General features: G+C 37.4%; 1 protein-coding gene and 1 long non-coding RNA gene across 5 annotated transcripts in view; one reads left to right on the top strand and one right to left on the bottom strand.

Moving 5' to 3' along the window:
- FARS2 (phenylalanyl-tRNA synthetase 2, mitochondrial) overlaps nt 1–13868 on the top strand; it is a 499567-nt gene that overhangs the window by 120103 nt on the left and 365596 nt on the right. For all 4 annotated transcript variants that reach the window (XM_077886004.1, XM_077886002.1, XM_077886005.1 and 1 more), the window contains one exon: nt 3795–4429. In XM_077886004.1, coding sequence (XP_077742130.1) covers nt 3815–4429 — 615 coding nt within the window. In that variant the 5' untranslated portion in view covers nt 3795–3814. The remainder of the gene's footprint in view (nt 1–3794; nt 4430–13868) is intronic.
- On the bottom strand, nt 3483–12450 carry LOC144306584 (uncharacterized). The gene is made up of 2 exons (XR_013373657.1): nt 12120–12450; nt 3483–4223 (listed from the first exon to the last, which is right to left on the bottom strand). It is a non-coding gene; the product is annotated as an uncharacterized LOC144306584 (long non-coding RNA).

Raw genomic sequence — 13868 nt, 5'->3', positions numbered from 1 at the left:
GATCTAGTTTAATTCTTTTACTATGAGGTAGGTATTGTTTTTTACAGTTTTCTACATGAGAAACTTAAGAGTCAGAAAGTTCAAACCAGGGGCCCAAGGGTAATACACAGTGCCTGAAGGGCTGACTTAGGGTCACAGCCACGTGGGTGTCTCTGCAGAGTGTGGTCTTTCGCCCTTTGTATTCTATTGACTCTTGTCACAGTTGGTCTCATTGTGTCTTCTGTACTATTATCGGCACATTTAATATCCATATACTTTTGTTACTTTTAGTGGCTCTATAATCTGCATATTTTGTGACTAGGAAGATATTAATAGTTTGGAAGAATTTCTCAGTTAATGAAGTTGAAACAGGGCTCAGCAAACTTTTTCTGTAAAGGATAGAATAATACATGTTTCAGGTCTTCGTGAGCCATATGTTTTCTGTGGCAACTATTTAGCTTTGCCTTCATGGTAGAGAAGCTATTGCAGACTATATGTAAATGAATGTGTTTCATATTGCTGCATTCCAGCATAACTGTATTTACAAAAACAGAACATGGGCAGGTTTGGCCTACCAGTTTTTGGTTAAATAGCATTTTGTTCCCACTATCTAAACTAGTGGGTTTTATTTGATTTATCAGTTTATTCATTCATTTAAAATGCATTTATATATAATTTAAATTGCTCAGGTAAGAGAAATTAAGAGAGCTAATTAAAGAGATGTAATTTGTATTTAATAGTCTGGGAGCTCTTGATTGTATTGTATTCAGTATTTAAGTTGGTCAGGGTTCTGAACTTTGTCCATGGGGAAGTATATGAGTTTATGCAAGTTGTATGATCTCTCTGAGTCTTAGTTTCTTTGTAAAGGGGTAGGAATAACACTTAACCTCGCAGGGTTGCTGAAAATGGAACAATAGAAGTATGACTGCCATTGGTGGTGTCATTTTCCTGGGTCTCCTGTGTTTTCCACTTGAACTGTTTCTTTGTTTTTTTTAATTAAAGATTTTATTTATTTATTTATTATTTATTTGAGAGAGACAGAGTGTGTGTAAGCACAAGAGTGGGAGAGGGGGAGGAGGAGGGACAAAAGGAGAGGGAGAAACAGACTGCCTGCTGGGCAGGGAGCCTGATGCCCAATGTGGGGCTTGATCCCAGGACCTGGAGATCATGACTGGAGCTGAAGGCAGCTGCTTAACTGACTGAGCCTGGAACTGTTTCTTAGAAATTTGAGAAAAAAAAAAAAAAATTGAGAGAGACAAAAGAAGGACATCTCCTTCTGAGAGGGAAGTCGTAAAGCTATCATAATCATTATTTTCTCACTGTAATAGGTGACAATAGAAAAAACAAAAAAGCCAAATAGGGCAGCCCGGATGGCTCGGGTTTAGTGCCGCCTTCAGCCTAGGGCCTGATCCTGGAGACCCAGGATCGAGTCCCACGTCAGGCTCCCTGCATGGAGCCTGCTTCTCCCTCTGCCTGTGTCTCTGCCCCCTGCCCCCATGAATAAATAAATAAAAAAATAAGAAAAATAAAATCTCCTTTAAAAAAAAACAAACCAAATAAATGTCTTGAGTGGGGAGAAGTGACAGTGGGGAATATATGCCAGGGCTGCACAGATAGATAAAAAGTCTGGAAAAGAGGACAAGAAAATTAACCTTTCCTCCGCAAGCTAAAGGTAGGGTGAGGAGAACAAAAAGGCATGAGGAAGTTGGGGCACATATGTGGGCACATATGGGGGAACAGGACCTAGAAGTGGGTTTGGATGTGTGAAGGGCTGGGAACCAAGAAGGAAAAGATAGCACTCCATGAACCACTGCACCAATAGAATGTTTCCAGAAGAATTCTGACCTTTGCATAACAGCATATACTTTTGGAGGAAAAGAGATGCTTTCTTGTGTCTTGGTAAGGGTGCTGAGCTAGATATTTGACAACCTAACAGTGTGACTGTGTGCTAAGATGTATAAGGTGGCATATGCATATTTAAAATCTCATCGACAATCCACTGAACACCGTATATGGGAAGACAGATTTCCACTGAAGTTCAGCCAAAAATGCTTTTTGAAACAACTGACAAAATAGTGCCATAGATGAATAAATCCAGGGGAGTTCCTGGTATCTTCTCATGATGGCAGTCTCCTGCAAAGGTGCTATGCGCAGGCTTCTAATAAGCAATCACACACACGATAACTTGTAGCTAGATATTTTCAGTTACACTTTTGAATTAGATGCACCTTGATGCCTGGGTACTACTCAGTATGCTTTTGATGTCACTTGGAACAATAGAATTCTCTCCTAAGGCAGCTTACTATCGTGAAGGTATATATTTTCGTAGTATGATTATTGGGCCTTGAAGTAGAATAACTACATGGTTGTATGCTTTAAAGTAGCCCAACAGATAAAAAAAATTCCAATTTTTAAAGATATTACTTATTTATTTGACAGAGAGAGAGAGAGAGAGAGAGAGGGAGAACATGAGCACTCACGCACCAGAGGAGGGCACTGTAGTCAGAGGCAGAGGGAGATGCAGGCTCCCCGCTGAGCAAAGAGCCTGATGGGAGGCTGGATCCCAGGACCCTAGGATCATGACCTGAGCCGAAGGCAGATGCTTAACTGACTGAGCCACCCAGGTGCCCCAAATTCTAGACATGTTTTTAAAAAACATTCGGTCAGTACTCTGTCTTCTGGCTGCTTTGTATCCCTTCCCAAGTAAGTGTAGCCCCATTCCTGGTTTAATATAGGTGCATATTAGAAGCTTGCTCTTTTACAAAACAAAAATATAATGGTGGGATACTGCACTGGTATTTAGTTTAAATGACATGACCAGATGTGAGGATAGAAAAGATTTGCGTTTATAAAAATAACTTCAGCTGTCCATTGGTACAGTCTATAATATTTAATATTACGCTTTGTGTAATAGTTCCTTAAGTTGTTCTTTCTTAATTTCTTTCTTTCTTTTTAAGATTTTAAGATATTTATTTATTTGAGAGAGAGAATTTACAAGCATGAGGGAGGGGCAGAGGGAGAGGGACAAGCAGACTCCCCTCTGAGAGGGGAACCCGATGCAGCTAGATCTCAGGACCCTGGGATCATGACCAGAGCTGAAGGTGGATGCTTAATTGACTGAGCCACCCTGGCACCCCAATATTTAATATTTTTATAAATATTAAATAAAAATAACCATCACCCAAAGTGGTATATTTTATTTGAAATATCAAAAAAAGTTAATGTAACAAATTGTAGTAGCAGTTTTGTAAATTATATAATAACATTTTGTAATACAGTGGAATAACCAGGAAGTCTATGTGTCAAAGTTAAGCAAGTTTTGAGGTTAGGAGAATGATGGGCAGAAACCTGCAGGATGTCTGTTTTAAATATCCTGTCTTCTGCTGTATATAGTCATGTACTTCCTTTCATTAATGAGACATTGTTAGGGTTAACCAAGCCTTGTCTTTTAGACGATCCCTCTAAACCTTTTGGTTCTAGAATATAGTTCAAATAAAAGCAAATTGTCACACAAAGTTTTATTGAACATGAGGGATTCAGGACATGACATGACACGATAAAGGAAGTTGTCTTCAAACCCATGAAGAATAGCTAGAAAGTAGGGATCTAACATGATTTTAAGGTTCTTTTGATGTAGAGCAGTACCTATTAAGCCTCAGTCAGCAGATTTCCTTAATGGGGTCTTTGGTCTGTGTGGAAGAGGTAGTAGGGGAAACACGTCATTAGGACAGTGGGGAGCAGGTTGGAAACACAGGACATACTTATCTTTTACAGAGTGAAGCTTGACTTGTGTTTTGCATGTGTGCTCTTTCCAGAATCTGTGAGAGGAGTTGCAATGGTTTGCTCAGCTCTCAGGAGAGTTGCCCATATGCATGTTTACCTGGTGAGGAAAGCCAGTAGTGTCTCCAAAGGCCATCATCATCATCAGGCCTTGGGCTCGAGACCTGCTGCTTCAGAGTTTGCTGCCCGAAGAGCTCCAGGCAGTGTGGTAGAGCTGCTGGGCAAATCTTACCCTCAGGACGACTATAGCAACCTGTCCCAGAAGGTCCTCTCCAGGGTTGGCAGGAATCTGCACAACCAGCAGCATCATCCTCTTTGGCTGATCAAAGAGAGGGTGAAGGAGCACTTCTACAAGCAGTATGTGGGCCGCTTTGGGACGCCAATGTTCTCGGTCTATGATGACCTCTCTCCGGTCGTCACCACCTGGCAGAACTTTGACAGCCTGCTCATCCCGCCTGACCATCCTAGCCGGAAGAAGGGAGACAACTATTACCTAAATGGGAATCACATGCTGCGAGCGCACACGTCTGCACACCAGTGGGACCTGCTGCATGCTGGGCTGGATGCTTTCCTGGTAGTGGGCGATGTCTACCGGCGCGACCAGATTGACTCCCAGCACTACCCAGTGTTCCACCAGCTGGAGGGCGTCCGACTCTTCTCTAAGCACGAGGTGAGTCTTGAGACATTTCTTATCATTGATAGACAGCATGGACATTCTTGTTGAGGTCACTAAACTTTATCTCAGTGAAACCAGTTTAGCTCAGTGAAACGAGACCTCATTTTGCATTTGTGAATTATACATCCTTCATGGTTTCCTTTATACAGGCCGAGACTTTATATATATATATATTTAAAGATTTTATTTATTCATTCATAGAGACACAGGGAGAGAGAGAGGCAGAGACACAGGCAGAGGGAGAAGCAGGCTCCATGCAGGGAGCCCGACGTGGGACTCAATCCCGGGTCTCCAGGATCACACCCCGGGCTGCAGGCAGCGCTAAACCGCTGCACCACCGGGGCTGCCCAAGACTCAATATTTTTTGATTGATTTGTTGTATTAGTACCTACAGAAATTAGTGGTCCTTTGTTTTCCCTCGTCTGCCCTTATTCTTTCAGTCTTGAGACCTGCCTTTCTCTGGGTTCCTTCATGTGAATGAATAGTCAGGGGCTCAAATTTATCCTCAGTCCAGGATGGTTAAGATAAAATGCTGAAACCTACAGTTGGATAATTCCACTTCTCAGTTTGTAAATGTTAATTAGGTATTCATATTATTAGAGAACAGTGAATTTCTTACACAGGAGAGGGGACTGGCAGTTTATTGGCTTAGATTGGAAACTATGTTCTTGTTCCCAAGCTCTTACATTAGCCTTCCCTTTCTTATACCTGTAGATGCGTGACATTTTTTCCATTGTCAGATGTCTTAGTTTCTATTCCTGAAGTGTATCTTTAGATGCTTTGAGGTTTTTGATCAGGAAATCTGACATTCTGGTTATTCTCAAAAGCACCCAACACCTTTGTTTGCTGATATAATATACCGATTTCCTTTTTTTGTTTTTTTTTTGGGCAAATTATGAAAATCCCTAAAAGCTTGAGTCTGTTTCCTAAAATCCTGTAGTACTACTTGTCTTTCATTCATATATTTTTAAATCTGTGTTTTTATATAAGAAACAAATGGAATGAAATGAAACACAGGAAATGTTTCATTTCAATTTACTCCTTTTGCACTTCTAAACATGCTCTTGGAAACAGGAGGAACAATTATCATCACAAAACTCCTTCCTGTGAACAGAAGCTAAATGGACTGTTGGGCATGGAAAAGTATAGTATATGATCCCTAGACTAAGAAGTAACCATTGTTTTGTTGTATTAAATGAGTCACACCATATGAGCCTACTGTGTACCTCAGGTTTTCCTGTGAATCCATGATACTCCAGCAGTAGGGTAGCTTTACACAAGAAGGATCACAGAGCTGCTTAAATGAGAATTCTTACTACTTAGAATAGCTGACTTTTCTAAATTAGAATTAATATTATTAATAAGGGTATGGGCTTATTAGAAAATGAAAAGGAAATGAACACAGACAAGTTAAAGTCTAAGAAATATGACCAAGTGATAGAATGTCACCTACAATTAATGTGCTGGAGGAGATGTATGCTAGTAATAGGGTGTCTGGGTCACAGTGGCTGGCAGGTGCTCAGCCTAGTTTACCTCGTTACAAACAAATTCATAATCATAGTAGAAGATTTTAAATGACTTTAATCAAAAACCAATAAATTAAGACACCAAAATGAGTAAAGATATAGACAATCTGAAAACATGTATAACAGGCTTGAGTTATGTTTATTTTTAAAATTCTGTAACTAAAATAAAATGAAATCCTGTAACTATACATACAAATGGCAAATTCTATACTCAGAGCTATGCAGTCATATGGGATACCTAAAATAAGTTGTTCATGTACTAGTTGACAGCTGAAGTCTAAACAAATGTCAAAGAATCAATAACACAAATAGAACTGTGCTTGACTACAATGTAGTTTATTTATATAGAAAGCAGGAGGAGAGGACAATAAAATTTTTTCATATCTTCAGACATTTAAAAATTCATCATTACAAGGTGCCTGGGTGGCTCACTGGTTGAGCGTCTGCCTTTGGCTCAGAGCATGATCCTGGGGTCCTGGGATCGAGTCCCACATCAGACTCCCTGCAGGAAGCCTGCTTTTCCTTGCCTATGTCTGTGCCTTTCTCTCGGTGTCTTTCATGAATAAATAAAATCTTTAAAAAAATAAAAACTTACAGTTATAAAGTCATGGGATAAAGAGAAATATTACAGTAAATTGCAAATTACTTAGGATTAGCCAGCAATGAAAATACTGTCTTCAGACTACTCAGGTGTGCAGGAAAATAGTCACTTTACTTTGAAGAGACTTGGTAGACCCTACTTAAATTGTGTGATCTATATTTAACATTAATAAAGCAAAATGTGTTGGATGTAGCTAAAGAGATACTTGTAGTTCATTTAGTTTTAAATATTTTTAGGAAAATCTTAAAACCCTGAAAAATCAATGAATTAAGTGTCATCTTAAGATGCTAAAGCAAACAACATTGTTCTAAAAAAGTAGAAGGGAAGTGGGTTGTAAAGTTTTTAATAGTCCCAAATCTTACAAAACAGATACAGTGCCTGGAATAGTAAAGCCCATCTCCAGCACAACTGGGTGACAAGGTCTCCCTAAGATCTTCACAAATGGTGGGAACTCTAAACTGCCAGCTAGAAGACCTGTATGGTGTCAGAAACTGGGCCCATAGAGACCTCACCAGTGGGCACAGAGTCTCTCAGAGAAAAAACTTTGGACAATCAAATTTACTAGTTGGCTTTTGACATTTAGTACTGGTAATAATATTGTTCATTAGTGACCACCAACATCACAAAAAGAGGAGCCAGGGCCAGACTTTTAGGTCTCCTGATGGAAGAACACAATGCCAACTATAAAATCTTGCCAAAAAATTTGGACCTGAACCTGATCAAATCTCTAGATCCAGCTCCAAATTTATAGGAAGTACAGAGGGCACAGAAACATGTTAAACTATGCCATGGAGAACTAATAAGCAAAATCTGGCCTGTAGGAAATGTGACAGCAGTGATGCAATGCACGGCAATGTGCTGTGATGTGATGTGTATAATGAAATAAACAGAAGAATCAAAAGGAAGACCTTAGAAATGTTTAAGCAGTAGTGCTTAGAAATGTTTAAGCCATCATATTCAAGCACGTTATCAGGGGACTTCTTTTGTAGAATAGCATATAAACTGGTTCTTCATTACTCCTGGTGAGTTGCATGTGTTCAGTTTGTGTGGTAGTCATGCACAGTAGGACCGTGTCTCATCTGAGACAGACTGGAAATCTTAAACTGTTCCTTCAACATAGACCATTTGACAAGCACTGCTCTACAGGACAAATGATTCAATTTTGTCAAATAAGTTGCAAGAAAAATAAAAGGGAAATATACCTATAGATTAAAAGAAAGATTAAGAAATCACGATGCATAGATCCTTTCAAGAGAAAACATCTTTAAGGAAAAAATCATTTGAGACCATTGGGAATTTGGGTGTTAACTGAATGAATTTAAGGAGTTCTTTAATTTTTTAAGATAAGATAGTGGTATTATATTTTTATAAAGTCATTTTCCTTTAGATATACATCCTGAAATGAACAAATATCTGTGATTGTCTTCAGAAAATATGGGGATTGGCATGTGGGGATGAATAGGAGAGGATTGGTTATGAACTGATAATTATTGAAGCTGGGTGTTGGATACACAAAGAATCATTGTCCTTTAGTGTGTGTTTGAAATCTTTCTGATAAAAGGTTAAAGACTGAATGCAAAACACTGGGGTCTGTCAGTCAATCAGAAAATTATTTGTTGAACACAAACTGGGGTCCAGGTCTGTAAGAAGGTATCAAACAACCATGAGATGCTCCTTGGTTTCATGTGGGAGACAACTGTTGAGATTAAAAAACAAAAAAAAAAAAACAAAAAAAAAAACCCAAACAGGAGACAGAACATATTAATCATAGAACAACACATTGTATACAGTAGAAGACTGAAACCACTTAAATCTAGGATTAATGATAGCCTCTCTTCCATCATTCTGAGATGATTTTGCATGTTTTTACCAAGTCTGAAAGATTTGTACGGTCTGTTTCAGAGAATAGAGCCCTATCAAGCTCATTTTATGAGATTAGTCATGTTAATATACAAACTAGATGAAAAAGAAAATTTTAGAAGTTTCATCTTTATGAACATAGATGATTCTCTATTTTAATGAACAGATATAGAATTATTAAATGAAATATTTGCAAATTTAATTCACTGGTATATTGTGTCTTACCACATTACTATTAATACATTTATTCCATTATATTAACTGATGTAAGAAGAAGCATGTGATCACCTCAATAGATGTAGAAAAATAATTTGACAGCATTTAATGTTTTAGACTTTAAAAACAAGCATTTGATGACATTAATGACTCATGATAAAAATTTTTAGCAGATTAGGAATAGAAGAGAACTTTCTTAAATGATATTTGTCAAGCAGTCACAGCAAACATCATCATTAGTGGTGAGTCATTATAAACATTTCCATCAAAATTAGCAAAAAATCAGGAATACTTGCCATCACTGCTTCTGTTCATCATTATGTGGGAAGTTCTACCCTATGTAGTAAGCCAGAAAGAGAAATGGAAGGTATAGCATTGGAAAACATGAGATTAAAGCTCCTTTAGATGAGCTTTAATCATCTAAAACTGTTTTACCTAGAAACTGACTAGAATATTCAGGTCAATCATTAGAACTAATAAGTCAGTTCAGTAAAGTTGATGAATACAAAGACAATATGGAAAAATATGTTTCTTAGCCATAGGTAATAGCCAATTAGAAAACATATGGAATAAAGATTTCATTCATAGTATCAACTAAAACTTTGAAGTGCCTAGGTATGTATAGTTGTTGCAGAAGATGCTTGAGATATTTATTGATAAAATTACCAGATGTTATTAAGACATAAAAGAAGAGAAAAAGTAGAGATATACCATAATCATAGATTCATAGTTAGGAAAACAATATCATGAAGATGGCAGTTCCCCAAAATCAATGTATAAATTCAGTATAAATCTAATCAAAATATCCAATGGGTATTTTGGAGAAGTTGAAGGTCTAATCTTCAAATTCATAAGAAGAACAAATTTATGATTAGCCAGAACAATTTTTTTACAAGCATTGGTATAAGGTCATGCCTTACCAAACATCAAGACTTATAATGCTCTAGTTATTAATATGGCTTATTATTGGCACAAGGTTAGTCACATAAAGAACTTTGAAAAAGCTCTCATCATATTTGTGAATTTATTATTATAAATGGAAATGATGTTACGTAAATGGGGAAGTGATGGATTCTGCATGAATTGCTCTGAGATTATTATCTGTATAGGAAAAAAATAATTGATCTTTATCTCATACCAAATGAAAATCTCAATTCTGGATGGATTCATAATCCATTTGTGAAGAGGTCTTTAAAACTCAAGAAAATATGAGAGATTATTGTTATCACCTTGGGGGTAGAGTATAATATCTCAAACTCAGACTCCCTGAGCAAAAAAAAATCCTGAATTGAAAAAATTGTTAAAGAATGATTACCTTAAGATAAGATTTCCGCCTAACAAAAGCCTTTCATAAATGATCTTAAAAGACAAGCAACAGGGGTGAAGATATTTGTGTGCATACAGCTAAGAGATTAATGTTGGTCAAATTAAAAGTCTTAGTTTGGAAAAACTCCAATAGGGAAAGTCTGTCAATACCAAGTATTGGCCAATACTTGGAGCCATGGGAATGCTGTGGTGGAGTATAAAACCACACACTTGAAATTTAACTTCCATGTAAATACTTAGATACGTTCTTGAGTGCTTTTATTAGTAGATAGATGAGAATGTTCATAGCAGTCTTAGTAGTAGTCCAAATCTGGAACAACCCATATTTCTACCAAGAATAGAACAGATAAGTAAATTGTGGTTATATTTATACGATGGTATGTGAGTCCTATCTATAAAAATGAGTAAATCACAACTATATGCATTGAATGAATGAATGTGGAAAGTAATTGTAGGCAAAGAAAGAAAGTTACGGAAGCTTACATTGTATGATTGCATTTATATAGAGTTTAGAAAATGGGCAAAATTAATCAGTATGTTACTTAGGGGTTTGTACAATGAGGAAAAATTAAGGAATGCAGGGGAAGAATGAAAAAATTTAATTGTTACCTCTGTTAGGAGCAGCAAGGGGATTGTGATCAGGTAGGGGCATGAAGGGGGCTGCAAAGTTTTTGGTACTGTTTTCTTTTCTGAAAATGGATATGGTGGTGAGCACACATGTATGTGCTTTTATTATTCTTTAAGCACAGATACTATACACTCTTTATATGAATAATTTATTTAATTTTTAAATTAATAGCCTATCGTCAACATTAACAGCCTACCAGTAGATGTGATTGACCAATAAGCAAGAACTGGCCTTACCAATAAATAACAAAATGCAAAGTCAAAAAAGTAAAAGAACCCGGTATTGTTCCAAATCCATTAGAATAGCAAAAATTAATTAGCCTGACAATGGCAAGAGTCTAGAGGAACCACAAGTCTTATACCATTCTATGGGGAGTGCATATAGTTTTTACTATGTAGAGATATTTTGTATTTTTTTTTAAATTGTATGCTCTGTAATCTGGTGTTTTTTTTCTTGAAGTATAAAGAATAAAGGACAATTGGCATTATTTGTACATTGAATACTTTATTGTAGCTAACATAGAGTACTTATGTCATTATGGATAAAATTAATACAATTTTGAGAGAAGTTATGAGTGATACCAAACTGTTTTTTAGTTTTTTTTTTTTTTTTTTTTTTTAAGAGAGATTGAGAGAGCAGAGCCAGGGTGCTGGGGGGCAGGGAGGGGGAAGAGGGAGAGACAAGGAATCTTAAAGCAGGTTCCATGCCCAGTTCAGAGTCCCGGCAGGGGGCTTTATCTCAGGATCCTGAGATTATAACCTGAGCTGAAATCAAGAGTCAGACGCTTAACTGACTGAGCCACCCAGGTGCTAGTAAACTATATGTCTTTCTTTTTAATTTTTAAAAAATTTTATTTATTTATTCCTGAGAGACAGAGACAGAGAGAGACAGAGAGAGAGAGAGAGAGAGAGAGAGAGAAGCAGGCGCCATGCAGGGTCTGATGTCAGACCTATCCTGGCTCTCCAGGATCAGGCCCTGGGCTGAAGGTGGCGCTAAACCTCTGAGCCACCTGGGCTGCCCCTACGATGTCTTTCTTAATAGATGTTTTAGAATATGCCCAAATAACAAGTGTTCTCATTGTGTACTTATGCTTTGTCTCTTTCACTTGCTCTAGCTCTTTTTCCTTCTCTCTTTCCACATCCACCCGCCCCCCCCGCCAGTCACACAATTTTGTTTGTTTTGGTTTTTAAATGTGTAGGTGTGTGTGAGAAAAATACATGGGAATGATAAACACCAAGATCAGAACACTGATTACCTGGTAGGGGAAGAGAAGGTGAGTGGTAGCAGGCATTATCATTGTTTGCAAATAATGGCAAATATTATGATTTTTTGGAGCCTAGAAGCATTTGGGAGACTCAAAAGTTTGAGCACCATTGTTTAATTGCTTCAAAACTAAATTTTTACTAAACATGTGAGGCATTTATTTTGCAAAGAATAAGCAAATCTCATGTGTTTGACAGACCCACCAGAGGGAGCCCATACAAATCCTCTATTTATTCTGACTTAAAAAAATTAATAAGTACCTACCTGGACCGTGCTCAAAGAAGCTCTATTTTCCTTTTGTCCCTGGAGTTGCCTTGTCCTGTTTCACCAGTTGTGCCCTGTGTATGGTTGTTCCTGGGAATGCACTCAGTCCAGTGAGCACACCGAGGGGGCTGTGGAGGAGGTAGGAGGCTCTGCAATTCATTCTTCACTCTGGACTGTAGACTCTTTGTTTCCTCAGTGTGTCTGCATTGTCTCCATTCCCCTTCGATTACTCCCTCTGGGTCAGTTTTATCCAATTTTTCTCTTACGTACACACATGGACAAGCTGTAATATCCCCCTGATTATTTTAAGATTGTTCACAATGAGCCTTTCTTTCTTCCTATTTCTGTCTTTATTATTGTTACTAAAAAATTTCAAAATGCTCCTTTTTTTTTTTTTTTTTTTAAGTTTTAAGACTGTGTATCTAGCTTGTGTTCGTCTTCTTGGCTGGTAGTTCTCAAACTTGAGTGTATTTACAAGTCCTGGTCCATGACCAAGTTTTTGTTGATCTTACAGGATAATAATTATTGATATAAGAGCTATGTAGCAAGTTTTGTAAATGCAGACTTGTTCAGTTTAAAGGACTCTCTGCCTTGAGATGATTTCCTTGCTACTTTCTTAACTATTAAAATATTCTTTTATGGAGTGATGGTGATGGTATTTTAAAAATATGCCTTTACTTGACAAAATAAAGCATTGCCAACCTTATCTTAGTTTCTAGAATTTTTTGAGATTTTTACCAGCCTGTAAAATACAAAGTAACCTCATATTTCTAAGTAAATACACATATGTCTTGATAAATGAAGACATCATTATATTATGGAGATTTTGTAAATATTCTATAATTAATAGTGATTCATTCATATTCACACAGAAACAAAGGGGAATGTTTCTATAGAAGAGATGAGTAAAGCTATACAGGGAAGTAAGCTTTGTTATAATTTGGACTACAACATATTACTGAAATACTACTCTATTCAGAGGTCCAAATTCATAACCCGTCCCATCTCAACTGCCTTCTCTTTAAAAATAATCACCATCATTCCCCATTTTTTCTTGCAGGAGTGTGGTTATGGGGTTTCCCCCCATAGGTTGTGCTCCTTGCCTATAATTATTCAGTCCAAGTGAAGTGAATATCCTTCATTTTGAACAACCCCTTTGGCATCCTTTGTGGCTCATCCTTATTAGAAAACCACTCTCATTTATCATCAGAAAATTTCATTTTTGCTCCCTTTGATATTCTCTCCTACCTTCCAGATGGTTCATTAGAACCCTCCTGTTCTTGGGCTTCTTTTCCTGAGCTTCCCCACTGTTACTCTTGTGGTGAGCCAAAGGTAGACTCTTTATTCCTGCTTTCTACACCGAATCACTTTTCTCTCATTCAGTGAATGACAAGGTTTTATTCTCCACCATGCGGTTATTGGGTTTTCTTAATAGCCTCATGCGGAGGGGCTTTATTGAAGGCGTTTTTATTTGGCCTTGATAGATTATAGTCACCATGTTTCCCTAATCTCCTCTTTAAAATCTTTTAGGAAGGACTCCTTCTGTTAAAGACACATTTAAATTGAAATGGCTTTTCTTTTTTTAAGTTCTTTTTCTCAGCCTGAGTGTTTACTTAGGTATATCTCTTGACATTGAAGCAAAAGGCAACTGGTCACAGCCAGGAGTCCACAATATATTGGATTTGAGTAATACCCCGTTATTGGAGGACAAAGTGAGGTTTGGAGAACCACTTAAAGAGAGACCAGTCT

This window comes from Canis aureus, chromosome 37, assembly GCF_053574225.1.
Source record: "Canis aureus isolate CA01 chromosome 37, VMU_Caureus_v.1.0, whole genome shotgun sequence".
Taxonomy (NCBI): domain Eukaryota; kingdom Metazoa; phylum Chordata; class Mammalia; order Carnivora; family Canidae; genus Canis; species Canis aureus.
Note: the sequence above shows the minus strand (reverse complement) of the source record. Positions and strands in the feature narration are given on the sequence as shown.